We start from the raw sequence: 24,945 nt of genomic DNA on the forward strand, positions 1-24,945 counted from the left end.
GTGCAATTATGTGAAAAGCATGTTTAAATGTAAATTTACATGCCTACGGTGTTTATTAATTTTCTAGAAGATGCTATGAAGGAACATGTTAAATTGTGTAGTGTAAATTTCTTTTACGCTGATATTATTGGTGAAGTACATGACATGCATTTCATAGCATTGGGCATGAAATAAAAGTGAAAGGGGATTTTGGGGAGAAATTTTGATAAGGTGTTTTGAGAAAAACCCGGTCGCTGCGGAGTCACCAAAGGGCCAGTGTGTTAATATAGCCTAGAGGGAACCAGGGAGATTACCCTAGCGTGGTTGAGCTATCTAGGCCCAAAATGACACTGCGGGGGTACCAAAGGTCAGGGACAGTAGCCAATCCTTCTCTCGTGTCGCTGCAGAGTCACCAAAGGGCGGGTTATATTAATAGTTTATGAATTGATGAATTTTCCTGAAAATGGGGAGTGACATGCATAACATTACATTGACGGCATGACATTTAATTATTCGGAATTCGGGATTGATATGGTATTTTTACCCTACTATGTATGACCCCGTTTCTATTGATCTATTCACTATTTGGATTCACGGGGCCACAAGAGATGTGTTTTAGGCACTACCTACTGAGCTTTACGCTCACCCTATTATTTAATATTTTTTTTCAGGACCCAAAAAAGAAGTAGTGGATGCCGACCTTCCATAAGCATGAGAATGACTAGGAGTTTATTTTGTACCCTTTTGTTTAATTTCCATTCCTTTGTAAAGCCCCTGTTCTAGAAAAGTTTATTTATTTTGTAAATCATGGCCATGTAATATAATTAAGACACTTGATTATATTTTGATGCAAATGAAAATTATGTAATTGCTCGTGTTGAATGGGAGAAAGATGATGTGTTGTTGGCAAATATAGTGACACCTATTCTTGTATAATGATGAGTATGTGCCGCGAAATTTCAGTCCTTAATAGGTTGATACATAGTCAGTATGCACATTCAGTGAGAGTAATCCCAGGAAAGCATGTTTCAGCCGGCTGACCCTCACCATCAGCCGACCGAAACCCCAGGTTCGGCCGACCGAACCCCATTCTCTAGTTGACAGATGGCTTGCACAGTGAAAGTCCCGAGAGCCTTCAGTTTTTGGGATCGTTTTGGCCGACCAATCCTGCCATGTTGGTCGACCAATCATGCCTTGGCAACCGGCCGACGAAGGCCTATCAGCCGGCTGACTATCCCTTTTGACCTGTAATGCTGACCAGCATTGTAAGTTTGTATCCCTGGGTATTCTGAGCTCCGGAATGAGTCTTATGACAGGTTTGAACATAGGAAATAGAGTGTATGACTTAGTTAACCTCGGGTTTGGGTAAAGACCCGGGTAACAGTCCGGATCCACGGATTCGGGTCGTTACAATAACAGATTTGGCATAACAAAATAAATAATTTATGGCAAATCAAATCATAATGCAAGAATGGCTGGAGAGGCAATAGAAAGGAAATAAAAGCTCGGATTATGAAAGGTTTATAAAGTTAACACTCCCAGAATTTTCAGGTACTACCAAACCAGAACAAGTAGAAAAGTGGGTAAGTAAAATGGAATCAATATTTGCAATGATGGGTGCAACGGAAGACCAGAAAGTGAAGTTAGCTACATTTATGTTCAAAAATGAAACTAGTTATTGGTAGGACACAACAAAACATTTATTACTTACTCTAGGAGAAAAAAATGTGATATTCTGGAATTGATTTGTTAAATATTTTTATAAGAGGTATTTCCCTCCAATTTATAGAAAAGAGAAGGAACAGGAGTTTATTCTCTTAAAATAAGATAGAATGTCTGTAACTGATTATGAAGTTAAGTTTACAGCTTTATCGAGGTTTGCACCTAAGTTCGTACAGAACGAAGAAGATAAATGTACAAAATTCCAGGATGGTTTAGAGGTGGCTATTAAGTCCAGAGTTTCAGTTTTTGAGGAAACAAATTATAATAGACTTGTGCAAGAAAGAAGGAACAATTCAAAAGAAATAGATCTGAGTCATTACAATCAAGAGGAGGTGAAGGAATTTCAAGTCAGGGAGGTCAAAAGTAACGGTATGGAAGGGGAAAGGGTAGTGAATCTCAAGGGTAGACGTTAGGTATTGGAAGAGGTCAAGGGTTTTCTGAACAACAATCTATACAACAAGGTAGCTTTAGAGGACGTGGTACTGGCAGGGGGTGTTTTCAGTGCGGAAGGGAAGGCCACCAGAAGAAAGATTGTCCTGTGTTAAAAGCAAAAGAGTGCTATCATTGCCATCAGCTGAAGGAGTGACCTCAGTGGGTAGTGTTGCTGGTTTTGGTAGAGGATTTGCAAAGGGGAGCTCGTTAAGAGGAGGTAGGGTTGCTACAAGTGGTTCGCAAGCCCAGGGAAGAGTGTTTGCTATGACACTTCAGGATGCTCAAGCAACACCAAAAGTGGTGACAGGTACACTTTCTATTTTAGATAGAAATGTTACTGTGCTTATTGATCCTGACTCAACCCATTCATTTGTTGCATCATCTATTGCTATGCATTTGGGTAAACCACTTTCATCATTAGATAGTAAATTGTTTATTTCTACCCCAATGGGGGAAGTGGTAGTGGTTACAAATGAATATCGGGATTGTGTTTTACAATTGGGAGATAAACAGTTAAAGGTGAATTTGATACCGTTGGGTATACCAGATTTTGATGTCATTTTGGGTATGAATTAGCTGTCTGCGCATCATGCTTCAATAGATTGTTTCTGGAAAGAAGTTGTATTTCAGATACCAGGGGAGCCAGAATTCAGATTTACCGGAGAAAGAAATGTTATTCCAAACTGCCTTATCTCAGCTATACAAACCAGAAAGTTGTTGAAGAAAAGGTGTTAGGGTTACTTGGCTTATATGGTTGATATTGAAAATAAAGGTGTGACACTTAAAAATGCACTAGTGGTAAGGGAATTCACAGATGTGTTTCCGGAAGAATTACTGGGGTTGCCAGTGGACAGAGAGATAGATTTTACCATTGAGTTAGTATCGGGAACAACTCTAATTTCTATTGTTCCGTATCAAATGGCACCGATATAATTGAAAGAGTTGAAGATACAGTTACAAGATTTACTGGATAAGGGCTTCATTCGACTTAGTATTTCACCGTGGGGTGCACCGGTGTTATTTGTTAAGAAGAAGGATGGTAATATGCGGTTGTGTATTGACTACAGACAGTTAAATAAAGTAACCATCAGAAACGAGTATCCATTGCCACGAATTAGTGATCTGTTTGATCAGTTGCAAGGGGCAAATGTGTTTTCTAAAATTGATTTGAGGTCAGGATATCACCAATTGAAGGTAAAGGATACTGATATTTCTAAAACTGTTTTTCGGACTCGATACGGTCATTATGAGTTTTTGGTAATGCCTTTTGGGTTAACCAATGCTCTAGTGGTGTTTATGGATTTAATGAATCGAGTATTTCATCCGTATGTTGACTCGTTTATTATTGTCTTCATCAATGATATTTTGATATATTCTCGGAGTGTGGATGAACATGAGAAGCATTTAAGAATTGTGCTACAGATTCTACGGGAAAACAACTTTTTGCTAAGTTCAACAAATGTGAGTTTTGGCTTGATAAAGTTGTATTTTTGGGGTATGTGGTATCTGGGGATGGTATTTATATTGACCCGTCAAAAGTGGAAGCTGTGGTGAAATGGGAAAGGCCTACTAATGTGATAGAAGTCAGAAGTTTTCTGGGATTAGGAGGTTCATCTAAGGGTTTTCTAGTATTGCATGCCATTAACAAAGTTGACCCGAAAGAAAGTAAAGTTTATGTGGAGTGAGGAATGCCAAAGAAGTTTTGAAGAATTAAAGAAAAAGTTAACATCAGCTCCAGTGTTAACTATTCCGTGTGGTGGTGAAGGTTTTGTAATTTACACTGATGCTTCATATCAATGTCTAGGATATGTTTTGATGTAGAATGGAAAGGTAATTGCATATGCTTCTAGACAATTAAAGAATCATGAATTGAATTATCCTACACATGACTTGGAGTTAGCTGCTATTGTTTTTGCTTTGAAATTGTGAAGGCGTTATCTGTATGGTGAAATTTGTGAAATATTCACTGATCATCAGAGTTTAAAGTATTTGTCTACACAGAAGGACTTAAATTTGAGACAGAGGCATCGGATCCATCTCATATTTTAGTTATAGAATCGATAGAGTTGAAGGAGGATTTAACGTATGTAGAGGAACCTGTACAGATTTTGGATCGCCGAGAACAAGTACTTCGAAATAAGACTATACCACTGGTAAAAGTATTATGGAGGAGTCACACGGTTGAAGAAGTGACTTCGGAAAGTGAGGAAACTATGAGAAGGCAATATCCTCACTTATTCGGTATGTTTCATACATTTTAATTTTGAGGACGAAATTAATTAAGGGGGAAAGAATTGTAAGGCCCCAATACATAATCATTTTCATTAGCATAATTAAATTTTTTACTAAACATGAATTATATGTGGATATTTTATATAACACCTAGATTGGGTTATACATAATTGTGATATTATTTATAGATGTGTTGTCAATTAAAGCTTACTAAAAGTTTTGGCTATGTGTGATTACCATGAAGCTTTATATTTTGTCTCACTAAATATAGAATATGGTCAAGCTATTAGTTCACCCACATACACTGTACACTTATTTATGCATATAGATTTGTGGGTATAAAGAATTGGGTAAGTTTCCTTTGGAAGCTAGTAGAATCACCTAGTAAGGAAACCAGTGGAAGGAAATTATGATGACTATTGGACACGTGGTGATGTAGTGTTGTTGTGGAATATAGGCTGGTGATGTGTTAGTGTTAAAGTTGTATTTGTGTATATATATATATATATGATTGATAAGAATGAAGTGTGGTAGAGCCTTTTTGTCTTTCAAAGTTTGTTTTTTAAAAATAAAAGATATATGTATGTGTATATATATATATATATATATATATATATATATCTGATGAGTCATGGAACATGTGTTGGTGTAGTGTGTGCAGTTGAAGGTAAGTTGGGGTGTAATAGATATGTGCTAGTGTTAAAATAATATATGGTGTATAATTATTAATTTTAAATTTTTTTACTGGAAGCTTTGGAATCGCCTTATAGAATTCGTAGGTATATGATGAGCGCTGAAAAGTGCGCATTTAAACCCCTTAAGCTTAGGTATTCTAGAACCTTTATCTATCTTATTTTCCCGCTTTGTATTGATTTCATGTTATTTCCATTTTTAGGTACTTATCCCTAAAATAAGCTAACTCAGCCAAATAAGAGCAAAAATGAAGCAACTCTGGGATGAATCAAAGAAAGGAGCAAAGTAGAGCAAAAGGAAGCAAATGGTGGAATTTCAGCAACTTCGATCGATCTCAAGAAAAGTTCGATCGATCGAACTTTCATCGATCTCAGCACTTCAAGATGGATCTGAGGCATGTTTGTCCCTATTCAAAGATCTAAAAGTTCGATCGATCCAACTTGATTCTCTGATCGATCGAACTTTCTTGTCCTTATCCACATACTAGATCTTATCCAGTTGTACCATCCTACCAACCACTTTTGTCCTTTTCTCAAAAATATCTTCAAAATATCTCAGATTTATTTTTATCTAAAAAGAAGCCGCCATAGAGGATCAATCTAGCTTCAATTCGATAGATCTCAACCATGTTCGATCGATCGAACTTCTCAAATCCCGAGAAAATCCAAATTCCAGCTCATTAAAAGTTGTCTCATATCCAATCATTGGAGGAATATTGGTGTACGAGCCCAGTTCATTTGGGGTGATATTTGACCTATCTATATAAGGAATATGAGCCACTTTTTGAAAGAAGAAACTAGAGACATTTGATATACTTGAGAAGCATAATTTTCATATCTTAGTTAAGAAGAAAAGAAAGGAGGAGGCTAGAGATACAAGCTTGGAGTTCTTCCATCAACCAAGAAGAGGAGCAATCTCTACCATGGAGTTAGCCCTTGAGGGTTGGAGGACACCATCCATGAGTGGCTAGACATCCTCTTGGGGCTAGAGTTAGCCCTAAGTATGCTTTCTACATCTTGATTTATATATTTTTTAGGGGATTTGTATTGTGATACATGTTTTGACACTTATATATATATAGATCTTGTTTATTCAATGATTTATGTGGTTTAATGCTTCCAATTGATCATTTGATTCTATCCATATGTCTATGTATGCTAGAATAGATGTTCATGTGTTTGTCTCTATTTCTTGTGTTATTAATGCATGTCTATGTGTATTAATACTATAGATCTTGAGATTGTCAAGACATAGTGCTTAATGAAATGTTCTTGTAGTTTATTTAATGGTTCATACTCATTTCTTGATGGAATGTACCTCTTCCTTAGTTTAATTAGTTTAATTTCATGTCATTAGCTTAATTTTAATGTAGTTGTAGTTTAGATGTTAAATGGGAGGACAATCCATGCTTGTTGTTTGATGTTCCATACTTATGAAAGTAAGTAACATATATCTCTAACCTTGTGTTGTGTTTAGATTGTGAGCTTTAAGAAAGGATTAATGGCTTAGTTTGATATATTGTGCTATCCACCATGTTGCTTAGACAATATATGCTTAATTTGTCATCCATGCTTGTTGAAATAACCACACACACACACTTTGTTGCAATACATGTTTTCCCCCTCATTAATCATTCATTAAGGGTGTAGAAAAGTTATGCTTAGTGGTGATCTCTAAATCCCAAGATCTCTATCTTATTTTCTCTTATTTACATTTAATTGCCTACTTTAGTTTAAATTGCATCTTAGTGTAATTCAACCATCAACCAATCTTTTGATCACTCGACCTACTAACCCTAATCTTGATTCCTTAACCTAGTACGACCCACCAATCCTTTGGGACGATCCCTACTTGCCCTAGCTATATTTTTAGTGAAAGGTAGTAGTGGCAATTTCTAAATATAAAACTTGGCCACATTCATCATAACTCTACACCATTATCTTCTAGTACACAAACTTTGGTTAGGATTGACGACACACCAGTTTAAGTGAAAGGCTCACTTTGAGGTACTGTTTTGAAAAACACAAAAGAACAAACTGAGAGCAGCAAGTTAAATAGGGATGGTCAGGGGAAAAAATAATAATAATATTAGGAAACGGAAAAAGTTTTCTCTCTGCAATCTCTATTGAATTCAAGTACAGGTAAAAAATTTATATTTTCATTTATATAGTGGATGTTTAATTATTTAAATTATTCATGAATAATCTGTTTGTACGGATTATATAAACTGCATATAGTTCTTTACATATATCACTTGATTCAAAGTACGAAGTTATTAATGGTTAGTTAGATGGAATTGTGAAGTCGAGATTGCATATAAAGAGTGGTGATTACAATTTTAATTATAATTGTATAGAAAGGTTGAGATTTATTATATAAGTGATAATTGTGATTTAATTCTCTTTAGAAATGGGTATGATGTGATTTCAATTTTATTCAGGTAAAGAGAAAGAAACGGAAGCTTTGACATTACCAAGGGATAAGTAAATAATTTGGGAAGTAGCCAAGGTGAGTGTACTCACTGGAAGTTTATACTTGGATATGTTTAATGGACGTATTGAAGCTGTTTATGTGAATTGAAGATGAATATATATATATAACTTGATTATATTATATAAGGTCCATACTCTGGCCTGGAAGGAGAGTAATATATTATATAAGGTCTATACTCTGGCCTGGAAGAAGAGTACTACATTAAATAAGGTCCATACTCTAACCAAGAAGGAGAGTACTATATTTAAATAAGGTCTATACTCTGGCCTAAAAGGAGAGTACTATATTATATAAGGTCCATACTCTGGCCTAGAAGGAAAGTACTATATTTTAATACAGTAATATGTTAATGAAGTTTAATTGAAGTTATCAGATAATATTTGTTTATATTACTCTGATGTGGTAGTGTTGCATTCACTGGGCTTTAAGCTCATTCCTTCCATATTTATATTTTTTTCAGGTATCAGGTTGGGTTGCTACTGCCAGGTCTAGAATCTTGAGTGTAACTGGGGAAAATAACAATGGAACGTCTTTTGTATAAAATGTAAATATTATAGTAGAATTTAATATTGTGATTTATAATTAACGGTTTAGTTTTCTTAGAACTTGTAAGGTGGATTTATAGTTTATTTTTTATTATAACCTTTTAAGCAGGCACTCTGATATATGATGACGTCATGTATGTATGAGGTTAATGCAGATGGTTAGATACATTCCAATTGTTCAATTTATTTAATAGTGTAAATTGGGTTGGGGTGTGTCACTAATGTACACACTTGTCATCATTCCAATAAGTACTTAAATCAGTACAAAATCCTCCTTCCGACTTGGTGACGAGTTCTGGAATTTTCAAGAAAATGTTCTGCAACTCCAGCACCTCAGACAAACCATTGTGGCGTTATAGTGGTCTTTATTTACCACAACCTCACGAATACCGAAATATTAATAACCACCATTAATATGGCGTTGTAATATTATACGAATCCATACCTAGTGTAAAGTATGTCAAACTAATCATACTAGATTATTTGACTCGTAGTAATGGTTTAACTATCTCATCCCAAATAGTATATCACAATGACGCATGTCCAGGTCTAATAGATTGGCTAGAATTATGTATATCTACCAAATCCTATGACCACATGCTCACAATCCTAGCATAAATAGCGCTATTACTCCACGTTATTAAAAACAGTAGTTGATTGATCACTAACTTGTGTCCCTAACTAAACTGTTTTCCCAATCCTGAATAATTAACGAAAATAAAACACGTATGACAAAACCTAACAACACAAAAATATATTCCTACTTAAGACATCGTTCAACCTAGAAAAGAAAGTCTCTTCCAAAATCAACTTGCAAAATTGTTTCACAAAATTTCCTTTTATAGTTTCGTAGGTAATCATCCAACCTCGAAACATATCCTTTAAACATAGCTTAAAAGCAAAATATGTTTGCCTAAGCAAATACCAATGATTTAACCCTCAGCCTCCATATATGCGGAATGCAAACCGTCTAACTTGACTTTATAAAGCAACTTAGAACGTCACAACATACTACCAATGCTCTTTTGAATGTGACATAAAATCATTGCTTCGTTCTGATAAGAACTCCCTCCGATCCCCAAACTCCTGAAGAGTATATCTCTTTTAAAGATGATAAGAAATCTTAACTATTTGTAGATTGATCAATACCAATTCTACAAAAAAAAATAATAATAATAATCGCTATACTACTAGCAATTAAGATCATTCATCTTCAAGATTTAGTACCCTCTTTCTTAGATACGCTGCAATCTCTTCCATTAGGATCCTCTTCGGACTCCTACTCCTCACTTGTCTCATTGTTGAGATCAACTGAAGTCGTGCTGGTCCCGATATGCGGTGACCTAACACGTACACCTTAATCCTTTTTTGGCTTATACTTTCAAAGTAATGCCAACCCTGGAACTAAACCTTTGATCCCAAGTTCTGCTTCTGGCAAAGAACTCAATAACATACTCCTTTGGGTCTCTATCGCTTTCGCCCTGGACCACATCCTTTTCCTAGTGTCAACCATTCTATGACTACAGAATATAATTGACATCAGCTCCTCCTAATGAACCGTAGATAGAGTACTACGAATCCTAATATGGGCTCTAAGTTTTAAGATATGCAACGCGGAAGTCATATAACGAAAACACTCCTAAGGACACTTGAACCTGGAGTGCTCTGATGCCAACTGTGATACTCCCGGATTTTCGAATGCGGGTTGGCCAGGCCCACACCCGAACGCCCGAGGATATAAAAAACAAATGGCAATAATCAAACACAGAATATAAATATAATTAACAAGAATAAATAAAACGCTGAAAAGAAACTAAAATGATAAACCAATAATTAATCCTCAGAATAACTTTCATTAATAAACAATTTCTTCTAATACAAGTAATCCTCCAAATAATAATACAACTCGGGAATCCATACTATGTGGACCCCTATAAAATCCCAATTGAACAAACTGATCTAAAAAGGAAAACCAAAACTAAAACATAACTAATAATCCTACATAGTCGGAAGAGTGAGTGACTGTCTCTGCTAAGCACGAACAAGTTCTAAGACTGGAACCGTCTGAAACCTAAAAAAATAATAGTGGGTCAGGCCCACGAACAAGTTCTATACTAATATATTCCGAACAGAGATACGATACGCAGATACATTCTAAACAACTCAACAATAGCTATCTAGTCCATATATATATATATCCACACTAAGGAACTCTCACTGGACTACAAAGGAAGTCTCAACCTGAATAGAAGGCAACATGCAAAACACACCTGAAGTGGGCATGAGTACCTAAGCCTAACAGGGTATACCTCAACCTATCATAGCCAGTTATGCATCCCACTGTATATACGCTCTCTAACCATCGACTCTGAGACTCAAGCTCATATCGCAGTACCATAATTATATATTTAAAATCCATCCAAAACTAAAGTAGTACTGCTCAACTGTTCGTTATCTTGACACGACATATAATTAGGATTTAATATTATAATTAATCCATTTCCTTATTCCAGAATAGGTAGGAATTAGCGTTTTGATCTAATCCGTACCTAATATGCCACCGTCCCATACAGGTGCATTACATCCATCCAGTCCAATAATTGATGAAAATTATTAACATAACACATCAATTAATCCCATAAACAAGCATAATAAAAATCAGATATCTACTCAAGCAAAATAATAACTCTAAGTAGAATGCATTTAATTTTTACAATCATAAATTAACATGCATCTCAAATAGATTATTTTAACTTCCAAGACATAGTTCAACTATTTAAATTCAATTAATTGATTGAATTAGTTTAACTCCACTATTCCTCCATTTAAATTGCTAAATAATAGCAAGCAATTAATTCCTTAAATAACAATACGCAAACCTATTTAAAGTGTCGTATTGTTCAAGTCCATTAACCTATTAATGTAGACTATGCATTGTAGGAGTTAGTCCCATCATCTCAACCATCTGACTCATTTAAATTGTCACAATGTCATTGGAACAACCCAAACTGTCAAATAGAACTTAAAAAAAAAATCAATTTCTGCAAGTTCCAGCGCGAGAGCAAGCTCCCAAACTTCGAGAGCAAGCTCTACCCTCTTTGGAGCTGGCTCCCCATAAGTGGAAGCCAACTCTGTAGTGCTGGGAGCCGGCTCCCTCTAAGTGGGAGCCGGCTCTGTCCATTAGGGAGCCAGTTCTCTCTCCCTTGAGAGCCGTCTACCAAATTTCGTCATCTTCTTCACCTCCGGCGACGTGTGAACCCTCTATAATATTTTATTAAGGTTCCTAGACTTCAATCTATATCCCAATAAATCCCAAAAGTTTATAAAACACAGTACGCATTATTAATAATAATTTAGAATCCCTAATATGAAACGATTAATACATTACATCAAAATTTTCAATTAACCATACAGAATCCAGTTAAAATTCTAAATTAATATGCATACCAGAACAGTTTTAAAAATCTGATTAAACCCTGGAGATTATCTAGGCATGCACAGAACACAAGTCAAAGGGAAGGAGCAAGAATTAGAATTTGCCTCTAGGTTTCAAATTGAAACCTTAACTTCTTCTTCCTAGTTTCTTTCCGGCAATCCTTGGCCGTCGTCCAAGCCTTTTACTGCTCTGATTCTAACCCTCGAATAGCCCTCAACCTTCTTCCTTGTTCTAGCCTAATTACTTTGCCTAAACCCTCTCTCTTGTCTCACGGTTTCTCTTCTCTCCTCTCTGTTCCTTCTCTCTGCCTCCACTCTTAAGTGAATAGGGTTCTAAAACCCTTGGTAGACATAACCTTACATATATATAGATTAATACAACCCTAATCCCAACCTGATAATATGTCGGCTAATCATAAAATAAAATAAAAATATAATTACATATACATATACAGCCCTATACGTGCTAACCTAATATATACATATAATTTATAATTATATATATATATAACCTATTAACATAATATTACTATTATTATCACAAAAATAAATAATTAATAATAATAATATTCTATCCTCTTAAACATATACACCCAAGTATATATACAACCAACCATATATGGGTAATTATCCGTACCCATAAGTAACCCATATTCAAGTAGTCCATGAGACCTAACTATTGGTCCATTACTACTATCCAAGTCCATCCTTAAAATTTAAATGCAAAATAGTATTTAATAAAACAAATAAACAATTACTTCAATTACCACATAAGTATACAATTAAATTAAAACAAATAATTCAATTAAACAACACATCATTTAACACCTCAAAAATCAAATACATCACATAGCAATTAAAACAAATAAACATATAACATGAAACCACATAAGCACATAACCACGTAAATACCTAAAATACAATAAAATAAATAATGAAATCCCTTTTATATCATTTTGAAAACTTAGGGTATTACTAGGGATGGCAATGGGGCGCGGTGGAGCGGGGATCTTATTCCCCTTCCCCATCCCCATCTCTAGTCAAATTTTTTACCCCCATCCCCGCTCCCATACCCGTTTAAATTTCAACCCCCTCCCCCATCCCCTCCCTGCCTCGCCACATTATCCCCCGTCCCCGCCCCACCCCGCCCGTATAACTTTTCTAAAATTCTAATTTACCTTCAACAAAATCAACACAATTATAATATTTTTGAACCTAATAATTTAATAAAGCTTTAGCACAATTATAACAATTTAAAATATATCATTTCAACTCGATCAAACTTATAGCAAAACCATAAATAACATTTTTTGGAATAGTCTGGAAATTTTCAACATGATCAATCAAAACAAATAACATTCTTCCAACAACGACTATACTGCGAGGGAATAGATCTAGGGTTTCAGAAGTGAATATACTATATATATAGCTATGAAATTTAGTAATATTTTATAACATGTAAGGATAGTTTTGTAAAAATGTAATATAAACGGGGTGGGGAGGGGCGGGATTACCCCTCCTCAGTCCCGCCCTGTCCCCGCCGGGGTTTCAAATACAATCTTCATCCCCTCCCCATTTACATAAATGGGTCCCCAAACCTGCCATAACAGGGGCGGGGTGGGGAGGGGACCCGCTGGGTATGGAGATTTTGCCATCCCTAGGTATTACAACTCTCTTTTTTATAAAAAATTTCTGAAGGTTTTTTGATAGATGGATTATTTTTCTGACAATTCTGATTTTTTTGAAATATCAGCTCCTCATAATTTGGTGGTAGGAATTTAGCCATTACTAACCTTTTTCACATTGTACCAAAACCGCACATGCTGTTTTCCTTGCCTCCTCATGTGAATCCGTGTTTGTTACCACTAAGCTTAAGCCCATCCTTTAAGTTTGAAGGCAACAAGTGAAACTTGCTTGTTTTCAGGTACATCAAAATACTTGAAAAATTCTTCAATTTCTTCAAGCCAGTCCAAGACATCTTTAATAATAATACTTCTATGGAAAGTAAATAGATCAAATTTTACCTGAAATTCACGATTGTTGTGTCTGTCTCGATCACTGGATATGAACTTCTCATCATCGGAATAATCCGCTAGGTTAGAGGCCTACGTGGATAAATAAGAACATAACCCATATTCGGTTGGCTGCGAGACTATAAGGACCTGTCCCTTTTTTTTGTTTATTTTTCAGTATTTTCTTTTTCAGTTTATTTTTTGGGATCGGGTCTGGCTGGACCGGATTAAGTCAAGTGCTCGGGAATAGTTCCCGTCACTTCTTTTATTTCATACTTGTGTGCTTGACCCTCGTATCAAATTGGATTTGTGTTGCACTTGTTTATACTTTACCTTTTGGTGCTTGGGGTATTTGTGCGATTTCATTTGGTTGACATTTCTATTTTTGGGGTCTTTATATGAATATCTTTTAGAGATATTTTTATTTTGGGGTTTTAGTGAATTATATTTTGGAGGTATTTTTATTTTGGCTTTTTAGTGCGATTATTTTTTGGAGATATTTTTATTCTGAGGCAATAATTAATGCGATTATCTTTTGAGATATTTTGAGTGAGAAACTTTTGTTCAATTAACGAAGCCAAGACAAAGTGTCTCATTTTGGGTTAGAATTCTTATACGGGATTTTTTTGACATTTCATGAACTCTTAAAAATGTCATTTATTTTTTTGTGACAATTTGGAGTAAACAGCCGTTGTAAGGATTAGTTTTAGTATTTTACGAAATAAAGAAAAAATTTGCATGGTTCTCTGGAAAATATTCATGTAAAATTCAAAATACAAAGACAAGGAAATTAAAACAGGTGACTTCATTAGATTGAATTCAATGTAGAGGAATGTATTATATAGTTGATTTAAACAAGTTCAGCAGCAGCTATCCTGGAGGACTCGCGTTCAACTGCCTTTTTGAGGAAGCTGTCTTCTTCCAGGACCATTTGGACGGGCAAGAATCCTAGCCCGTTTGCCATGGCGAGCATCATCTGCTTCTTCTCGGCCTTGAACTCCTCAAAATCCACTGATCCATTCGAGTCGTGATAAAACTGCACGAAGAGGGAAGTGTACACGCGGGAGAGCTCGTCTGGTTCGGTCTTGACATCAATACCGAAGTGGGTCTCGAACACCGTGAGACTCTGCAGCTTCTTCAGCAACTCTGCATAGGATAGGAGGCCGTCATGGTCTGTGTCAAGGCAGGTGAAGTGGTCATGGATTGAACCGTTGAATGCTTCTTCATCTTCTACAAAGCTAACAATGGTGGCACCATCTAACACTTCTATACTCATTTTCTATAATCTGCTTCTCACCTGAGGCTTATATGATGATCAAAAGGAAGCTTAGATGGTTATGTGCTTATATATATATATATATATATATATATATATATATAGTTATGGTGGTTATGACTTTAGTTGTACATTCCAAATGCATATATATAAGCTATTTGAAACACTAAAGCTATTACTTTTCAGCCTGTTGTTTGACCCTGCCATAGTTTTCTGAACATATATATATATATATATATGGGTATAAAACAAGGTAACGGGATGATCCACAGAAACAAATATCAGTGGGCTAGTAACCCTAAATTTTTGCATCGTAAAACTAACATTTTCAATGGGCCTAAAATAGATTGCAGCCCTCGTCCATATGTGTGTGTGTTTCTGCTTTCCGTTGTGAGGATTTAATTGTGGATTAATTCTTTCCACGTAGACCAGTGAACAGTTTTAAAATTATATATTAGACCCTTATATGGGGAAAAAATAATAATTATTATATAATACGTATGTACTACACTTATTAGAAAGTCGTTAGCATTAGAAGTTGAATATGAAGTGAAAACCATTATATTCGTAATAATTAAAGAGACAACTGATCCAATAGCCTCAATACAACGCGTGATGGGCTCACCGCTATGGTTTATAGTCAAGGACATGAGGACCCATAGATTATTGTTAGGGTATACATGGTCCCAAGTTGGACAAGTGAGCACTTGCTTTTTATTTTTAAGGCTACTTGAATTATCAATCTTTTATTTTTTAGAAGGAGATGAAGTATAATTAATTTTTATTATAATGTATATTATTATTATTAACATGTTTAAATTTATTTTTTAATACATTTGTTCTAAATTTCAATATATATTTTATGCGTTTGAATGTAAAATAAAGGTTTTGAAACATGTTTTATGTTTATCCATGGTACTTCAATGTTTCAAGCTGTCCAAAAATTCAAATCCCTGAAGCAGCCACTCAGAGATGAATGTAGGGATAAGTTTTCTAACCTGCAGGAGAAAATTTCCAAGGTTAAGTTGGAATTGGACAGATGCCAAGCTGAACTTGATCATAATACCTTTGATGCTGACCTCAGGAACTTAGAAAAGACTCTTTCAGCAGAACATTCTAGGCTCCTATTGGCTGAGGAAGATGTAATTAGGCAGAAATCAAGGATCACCTGGCTCAAGCTTGGTGATTCTAACACATCTTACTTCCACAAGTCATTTCTTTCAAGGTCCAACTCTAAAAGGATTTTGAGCCTCACCTCTACCACAGGTGAACCTATTACTACCCCTGAAGGTATAAAAGCTGAAGCACTTGCATTCTTCAAGCACCTTCTAGGTGATAATCCTCCTCCCCAGCATGGTCAAGAGATCCTGAGCCCTTTTATCACCAAAACTATCCCTCCACAACACATCCCACTCCTTGAATCCATCCCCACTGATCTTGAAATCAAACAATGCATCTTCTCAATGAGCAAAGATAAAGCTCCGAGACTAGATGGTTTCAATGCCTATTTTTTCCATCAAGCTTGGCCAATTATAGGAGGTACCATCACCAAGGCAGTAAGAGAATTCTTCCTTAATAGGAAATTGTTGAAAGAATGCAACTCTACCTACATTTCCCTTGTCCCTAAATGCCAAAACCCTACCACTCTCAATGACTTTAGACCAATTAGCTGTTGCAATTTCATTTACAAATGCATTGCAAAACTCATTGCACTGAAAATGTAGCCCTCACTACCACATATAATTGAACCAACACAGACAGCCTAACTTTGTCCTTGGAAGGAAAATCACTGATTCTGTTCTTCTTGCTCAAAAACTTTTGAGACGATACCATACCTCTACACCATCTCCTAGATGTGCTTGGAAAGTTGACCTAAGGAAAGCCTTCGACACAGTTAGTTGGAGTTTTATACTTGACTCCCTTGCCCTTTTTGGCTACCCATCCAAAACTATACAATGGATTAAGGCCTATATTACATCACCCTCCTTTACAATAGCCATCAATGGTGAATTTCATGGCTATTTTAATAGTGTTAAAGGCTTAAGGCAAGGTGATCCACTGTCTCCTACACTGTTTGTTATATCTATGGAAGTTCTCTCAGGTATCCTCCAGAAGTTCATCTCCCAAGTTCCAAGGTTCAAATATCGTTGGAGATGCAAATAAGTTGGTATAACACATCTCACATTTGCAGATGATTTAATTCTCTTCTGTCATGCTGATATCACCTCCATCTCTATTCTTAAATCAGCTATGGACCTTTTCTCCTCACTCTCTGGTTTGGCTACTAACCCCTCCAAAAGCTCAGTCTTCCTTTCAGGTATTGATCATTCAAGTGAGATTCTGTTCTCTAATTTTCTTGGTGTTGGAATTGGGTCACTTCCCATCAAGCATCTTGGGGTTCCCCTCATCTCCACTAGGCTCAAAGCTGCTGATTACAATCTGCTGCTTGAAAAAATCACAGTAAGAATCCGTCATTGGTCCTCTAGAAGCCTCTCTTATGCTGGAAGATTAGTTCTCATCAAATCTGTCCTACTGTCCACCCAATTGTACTGGTCAAGTATTTTTATTCTGCCACAGAAAGTGATCAATGACCTCTCTGCATTGCTGAGGAGATTTCTCTGGACTGGTCCTGACCTTAAGAAGACTAGTGCTAGGGTTAAATGGTGTAATGTATGTAAGCCTATTTCTGATGGTGGTCTTGGGCTCCCTAACTTGGAAGTTGCAAATAGGGCTGCAATTCTCAAGCACATTTGGGAACTCAGAGTTGAAAGCAATCAGAGAATTTGGATCCACTGGTGCAGGACTAGTCTAATCAAAGATCAGTATTTCTGGACCACCAAAATCCCACAATCATGTTCATGGAGTTGGAGGAAAATCCTCCAGTTAAGGCCTCTTGCATGGAAACTCATCAAACACAAGGTAGGCAATGGTGAATCCACCCATCTCTAGTTTGATTTTGGCTTGACAGAGGTCCTCTCTCTCTGCTCTACCCTATTTCCATTGCCCAGTCAGCAAGTATATCGCCCTCTGCTATGGTTAGTGACTTTGTTGATGCTAGCTCATGGAGCTTCCCTCAACCCCTCTCCTCCCAAATTCCTGATCTGAACAGTGTTTCACCTCCCAATCCCTCAGAACCAGACCAATTTATTTGGTTAGCAGGTCCTAATGGAAAATATAGCCTTAAGCATACTATAGCAGCCATTTCCCAAGCCCACTACCCTGTACCTTGGTCAAACCAGGTATGGAACTCCATGGCCATCCCTAAACACAAAATGATTCTATGGATTGTAGTTCAATCCAAACTCTCCATATTGGACTCTAAATGTATGTCTTATCTTGATTCTGCTAATGTATGCCACCTATGCTCAACCCTACCCGAATCACACTCTCACCTTTTCTTTGATTGTGAATTTGTCTCCCCCTTATAGAAGTTCATTCAACACAAATGTTGTTTTTACACAAGAAGTGAAAGTTGGCCTCAATTTGTCTTCTGGGCTGCTCACCACTGGAATCACTCTTCCCCCAGAATAGATATTTGCCGTTTAGCCCTTGCCTCCATGGTGTATCACATTTGGCAGGAAAGGAACAATAGGATATTCAGATCCTCCCCTTCTTCTCAATCATCTGTGCTAAAGATTGTATGTAATTCAGTTGCTGAAGCTCTAAGATCTCGCCACAAGGATTCCTACTCTCAATTTGCTTTGGAATGGTCTTATTCTCCAGTCGCAGCTCGTCCTTCACCACTCCCTCCTGATCAGTGAACAGAGGTGAAGCATCAAGGGGGCTGGAAGCAACTTAGTTACCGGAATTGTTAGGACATCCATTTCTAACGGTTAACACCGTTAGCAACGGCTATCCTCCACATTGTTGCTGAGGATTCTCTTCCTCGTTGTTGTTGTTCCCCTCTTTTGGGTTTGGCTACTATGTATCTTCTTTAATTTGGTTGACCTTTCCCTGTTTGGATTGGCTTTTTGTGTTCCTTTTCCCTCTGGGCCTCTCTTGGGCCCTTTGTATCTCTTTATTATTATTAATATATTTGCTTAACCATTCGAAAAAAAAAAAAACAAATGTGTTGAAAGTTGAAACTATAACATGATTTAAACGTGTTAAAGAATTGTATTGCTAAAGAGATATTTTTACCAATATTATAATACACAGATATGATGCACAAACACATAGTGGTGGTACTAATTAAAAGGGTAGAAGTACATGTTAGAAATTGTGAATGAAAATTGTTTGAATAGTCATGAACAGATGTGTTGGACTGAACATATATGATTACTGGTTAATTGTGAGATGAAAAGATGCAACTCAAAACCAACAAATATAATCTATTCAATGTGAACCATTGCAACCTTTTGTAATGGGTGTGTCTAGTCATGATGAATAGAGATATATAAATGGTTGTGTCTAGTGATGAATAGACACATATAAATGGTTATGTTTAATGATGAAGAAACACACACAATCCGAAAAGACACTTCTATTTTTATAAATACCCTTTTGGGCTGCCATAATTCAATCGTTCAATTTATTTTCTTCTTTCTCCCTCTCTAGACTTGAACCCAACGTCCCAAGTAGGTTCAAACCATAGGTCAAGTGATTTGAGCCACTTAGACCCTAATCCAATTTCATCAAGGCATATTAAGATTGGTTCGAATCATTTGATTCAAATTGCACCCAATTTAGCATTTATATAGTATAGATGCATTTTTTAGTTAGAGAGAGTATTACACAAAAGAGGTTCACCGCATCCACGAGTTTATAGTGCTGCTACTGGTAGATATATACCGTTGTATCCTGAGAGATAAGCGCCACAGAGTCCATCAGCACTATGCGGGTTGTAAATTGTCTTAAGGATATATTATCCAATATTAGCCTCAGCCAAGTTCTTTATTTATTATTATTATTTTATTACTTTAATTTACATGTTTAATTAATTATTTTTTAACATATTGTTAATTATCTCATGATATATTAATATAAAATTAGTTACATTTAAAAGTCATTTGAAGTATATATTTTCCCGATTTGAGCTGCTAAAGTGTTAACAAGGCCCCTCTTTTTCTCGTATATTTAACATGTTTGTTGCTATATAAATGTACGCGTCCTTATTTTAAGAATCCTTTGTATAGTTGCATTGGTATGGAGTTCTTACCCTATTACTCTTCAATGGATGAAATGCTATAGCAAAGAAACCCGCCGTTGTGGCCCACCCAATTAAGCCCTAAATTATAAAGAAATGGTGATTGTTTTGGCCCACAGTATGACCCCTGAGGGCGATTGAAGAGCCCATTAATGGGCTGAAATGAAAGTCCATTGTGGACAAAAATGTTGGGTATTAGTCCCATCCGTTAATTTTCCTCTTCAGATTCAGAAGAAGCCTTGTTTTTCTGTGTGTCTCTCTCAAGTTGAGTGGACTATTTTGTGATGTTACACAATCGAATAGATGAAGGGGTGAGCACGCTGGTGTCTTGGCTAGTATTGCTCTAATACAAATTCTTTGTCAAGTTGATTGAATTTAATTAATAAGATAAGATTTGACTTTTTATGAATTAAAAGCTAACCCTTCAACACCTAACCATATTATGACTTAGATAAATATATATTATATATAAACCCTTTAATGGCTTTTCACGTCAGTCTCACTCTTTGAGCTAGCCTATAAATTGAGACAAGTAACAGACTAGCTTTCTCATCCTTCTCCAGTTTAGTTTGAAATAGTATAAGAAAATGGGTTCCAAGGCATTTCTTTTCCTTGGTCTTGCATTTGCTCTTCTTCTTCTCATTACTTCAGAGGTGGCAGCTAGAGACTTGGCTGAAACTACCACTGAGAGAGAGAGTGAGTTTAGGCTCTACATTAATCACGCAACACACATATCACATAATTTTGTCCAAGTACAGTCTGTGTCACAATGTTTCATGTACATAATTTTGTCCAAGTACAGTCTGTGTCACAATGTTTCATGTACATAATTTTGTCCAAGTACACTCTGTGTCACAATGTTTCATGTACATAATTTTGTCCAAGTACAGTCTGTGTCACAATGTTCCATGCATTTTAATTTTCATGGTACTATGTACAATGAGCTTAATTTTTAAACACGTTTCAAGAGCACCATTTGATCAAACTAAAGCAATTTGGCCATCACATTAAATAACGTGTTTATGTGCAGCTACTGAGATAAATGAGGTAGATGATGGTGGGAACCGAGGTGGCGGTGGAAATAATGGTGGCAACCAAGGTGGTGGTGGTGGTGGTGGTGGCGGCGGAGGTGGTGGAGGTGGTGGTGGTGGAGGTGGTGGAGGCGGGGGCGGCCGTGGGAACAATGGTGGCGGCAGCGGAGGTGGTGGCGGCGGCCGTGGGAACAATGGTGGAGGCAGCGGTGGTGGTGGTGGCGGCGGCGGTGGTGGAGGTGGTGGCGGTGGCCGTGGGAACAATGGTGGTGGCAGCAGAGGTGGAGGCAGTGGTGGCGGCCGTGGGAACAATGGTGGTGGCAGTGGTGGTGGCCGTGGGAACAATGGTGGAGGCAGTGGTGGCGGTGGCGGTGGCGGTGGTGGAGGTGGAGGCCGTGGGAACAATGGTGGAGGCAGTGGTGGTGGCCGTGGGAACAATGGTGGTGGCAGCGGAGGTGGAGGCAGTGGCGGTGGCCGTGGGAACAATGGGGGAGGCAGCGGCGGCAGTGGCGGTGGCGGAGGCAGTGGCGGCGGTGGACGAGGAAACCATGGCGGTGGTGGTCATGGAGGCGGAAACTGAAGCATCTTTATCTGTACTATATATGTGGACTCATTATATGGTGCATGGGTACTGATACCAAGTCATTAGAAGTACGTTTAAATAAAGGCATGAGTAATAATAACCTTGTCCTTGTGTCCGGTAACGTACGCATATAGGAAGTATTCGTTTGTTCCCCTTGAAAGGGAATGTCCTTTTTCTGTGTTTGGATTACCATGTACTAGTATTTTGAAGCACTTTATAGTGATAAGCTTTTAAGTTATTAAGTGATGTTTATGTTTCCCCCTCCTTGCTTTTTTTTTTTTTTGGCTATGTCAATCGTTTCCTTAATTTTAAAGTGATCACATTATTCTAATATTAATGTTTGACTCGTTAATTGAGCTATGAAATGTAAAATTTAAACTTGCTATTTAATATTAAACTAAAAAATATAATTATTATTTTTGAAATTACAAAAATACTTCATATTCTTCCTCCTCTTCACACCCGGTTAACTGCTTACGGTGGTATTTTTGTAACTTCAAAAATAATAATTATAATTTTTAATTTAATATTATATATTAAGGTCAAATTCGACATATTACAACCTGATTAACCGGTTATGTGATCACTTTTTAAAAACGTAAGAGTTTTTTTTAAATAGATTGAAGTTTCATGATCAAAATTTGAAAGTAGTGGGAACTTTTATGATTTTAACCCTTATTATTATTATTGCTGAAGATAAGATTGGCTTTGTTGTTGCATTTTGATTGGTTTCTAAAATTATCATCTGCAACGTCATCAAGTTAAGGGTATAACTCTCAAAACTACGTAGTATTAAATAAGAGAAAATTTGTTTCTTAATATTTCCGAGCAAATCATCTGCTGAAATGCAATAAATCAATAGTTTAGAGAATTTCTTGTAACAACTTAATAGTTTAGGTGAACTTCTTGTAGTTAAGAGAGTTTGTTGCAACATGCCAAGGTGAAATTATTGCATTTTATCCTTTTTTTAAGTTTTACAGTATGTTTTCACATATAGAGGTACTTTAGTAGTTTCGTAATCTATATTTTTAAGTGTTACAAATTGTTTGCACACATTAAAGTACTTTTGTAATTTCATAATCTCGGGCTGAGAATTATTTAGTCATTTTTAAAACATTGAGGAACTATTTTTGCCTAAGGTGGTATTTCATAAAAGTGTGAAATTTTAATCTTTCATTTTTTAGCAATGATAGGGTCTGATTTAGCCTTTTTTTTTTTTTTTTTTTTTTTTTTTTTATCAATTTATTCTAAAATTTAGAATAAGGGTAAGTGTCAACATCTTGTCACGATTTCAATTAATGCTGATTGACTGACCTGCCTCCCTAAGTTGAAGATTGAGGCAGTTTGGCATTTAAAGGTCAAACACAAGCTAATTAATTCTCTTGATCTTTTGCGATAATTAATAGATATATTTGATGGATATTGCCTGAAGTGGAAAAAGCAATATAGAATGCAACGAAGATGATTCTTACGTCCAAAGGGTTCCGGACTCAATTTGTTTCAATAAATTATCGGACCTATTTGTCTTAATTGATTACTTATACAATAAATACAAAAATGAATATTTACTTGTATTATATATAAATAATCAATTATAGACTTTCGGTTAAGTAATTTATTGTAACAAATTAGTCGAGGACAGTGCCACAATTGGTGGCCACGAAAAATATATGATCGAAGGCTGACTCTAGTTCAAACCACTAAGCTAGGCACTCGTCTTCGATGCTCAATTTTGAAATCAAAACTCCATTAAAAGGGCGATTGCGTTGTATTTATATGTATCATTATTTTGGTCTCCGACTTGAAAATCGTGAGAGAGAGAGAGAGAGAGATGACATGCCATATACCAAAGAAAAGTGCCATTCTACAAGGTTGCAACCCATGTCATATTCTTTTGGGCCAATATAATAGCACTATGGAAGTATAACCCAAGAGTCCATAAATGGCCTAAAATGCAAGTCCATGGTGACCAAAATGATGGGTATTAGTCCCATTGGTTATTTTGTCTCTTTCATGAGATTAAAGAAAAGCCTTTTTTGGGTCTCTGTCTCTCTCTCAAGTTGAGTGGGACATCAACTTTGTTTTTTTGTAATGTCAAACACTCGGATCAAACTCGAAGACGTGAGGACGCTGGAGTCTTAGCAAGTATTGCTGTTACAGAAGAAGTTCCTTTTCACATTGATTGAATTTAATTAATTAATAAGATAAGATTGACTTGGTATGAATTAAAAGCCAACCCTCCAACGGCCAACTACAGTATGACCTAGACGTATATCTATATATGTATATTATATATTATTATTCCTTTTAATGTCTATACGCGTACTCTCAGTCTGTGAGCCTATAAATAGAGATATGAACATACTAGCTTTCTCATCCTTCTCCAAGTTGATATCTTTGAAATAGTATAAAGTCATCAGAAAATGGGTTCCAAGGCATTTCTTTTCCTTGGCCTTGCATTGGCTCTTGTTCTTCTCATTACTTCAGAGGTGGCAGCTAGAGACTTGGCTGAAACTACCACTGAGAAAATGAGTGAGTTTAAGCTGCATGTGCATTAATCACACACACACACACACACAAGATGGTAATATTGTCTACAATCTCTCTATCACAATGTTTCATGCATCATATTTTTCATGTCACAATTAACGTCCAATGAGTTTAAAGTAACATTTGCAATATTAAATAATGTGTGTATGTGCAGCAGCTACTGAGACAAATGGGGTAGATGATGCCAAGCATGAAGGGTATCGCGGGAACCGAGGTGGTGGCGGATACGGTGGTTGGAATAGAGGAGGTGGATATGGTGGTGGCGGCGGATACGGTGGTGGGAACCGAGGTGGCGGATATGGTGGTGGTGGCAGATACGGTGGTGGGAACCGAGGTGGAGGATATGGTGGAGGGAACAGAGGTGGCGGATATGGGGGTGGTTATGGTGGTGGCGGTGGCGGTGGATACGGTGGTGGGAACAGAGGCGGCGGATATGGTGGTGGATATGGTGGTGGTGGCGGAGACGGTGGTGGAAACCGAGGTGGTGGATATGGTGGCGGGAACCGAGGTGGTGGTCATGGCGATGGCGATGGTGCTGATGGAGACCGAAACTAAAGCTTCATATATCTATAATTATCTGCAATGTATATGTGCACTCCTGATATGGTGTGCATTTGTAGTACAGTACTACTTAATAGCAGGTCATTAGAAGCTTAAATAAAGGGCATGAGTACGTACGTACCACGAGTTTGGATTATGTTTGGATTGTGATGTATTTTGAGTATATATATATATATATATATATATATATATATATATATATATATCAGTTTATAATGATAAGCTTTTAAGGTATTAAGTACTCCTTCCGTCCCT

The 24,945-nt window shown here is 36.7% G+C and overlaps 4 protein-coding genes across 4 annotated transcripts; 3 read left to right on the top strand and 1 right to left on the bottom strand.

Annotated features, from left to right (window-relative positions):
• Positions 1–1,811: 1,811 nt before the first annotated feature.
• Positions 1,812–2,709, top strand: LOC132309639 (uncharacterized). Its single transcript, XM_059807928.1, has 2 exons — positions 1,812–2,087; positions 2,191–2,709. The coding sequence occupies exons 1-2, from the start codon at positions 1,812–1,814 to the stop codon at positions 2,707–2,709; spliced, it is 795 nt and encodes a 264-aa protein (XP_059663911.1).
• An 11,684-nt stretch (positions 2,710–14,393) lies between these two features.
• Positions 14,394–14,840, bottom strand: LOC132309640 (uncharacterized). The gene has a single exon (XM_059807929.1). It carries the CDS (start codon positions 14,817–14,819, stop codon positions 14,394–14,396), a length of 426 nt encoding a protein of 141 aa, XP_059663912.1. The 5' UTR covers positions 14,820–14,840.
• A 902-nt stretch (positions 14,841–15,742) lies between these two features.
• On the top strand, positions 15,743–18,580 carry LOC132309641 (uncharacterized). Its single transcript, XM_059807930.1, has 5 exons — positions 15,743–16,358; positions 16,858–16,920; positions 17,011–17,738; positions 17,828–18,058; positions 18,398–18,580. The coding sequence occupies exons 1-5, from the start codon at positions 15,743–15,745 to the stop codon at positions 18,578–18,580; spliced, it is 1,821 nt and encodes a 606-aa protein (XP_059663913.1).
• A 5,367-nt stretch (positions 18,581–23,947) lies between these two features.
• Positions 23,948–24,684, top strand: LOC132309642 (uncharacterized). Its single transcript, XM_059807931.1, has 2 exons — positions 23,948–24,111; positions 24,284–24,684. The coding sequence occupies exons 1-2, from the start codon at positions 24,003–24,005 to the stop codon at positions 24,682–24,684; spliced, it is 510 nt and encodes a 169-aa protein (XP_059663914.1). The 5' UTR covers positions 23,948–24,002.
• The last annotated feature ends 261 nt before the right edge of the window (positions 24,685–24,945 follow it).

This window comes from Cornus florida, unplaced genomic scaffold (genome assembly GCF_030987335.1).
Source record: "Cornus florida cultivar Cherokee Brave unplaced genomic scaffold, ASM3098733v1 CherokeeBrave_3.0.0_Hap2_Chr05, whole genome shotgun sequence".
NCBI lineage: Eukaryota > Viridiplantae > Streptophyta > Magnoliopsida > Cornales > Cornaceae > Cornus > Cornus florida.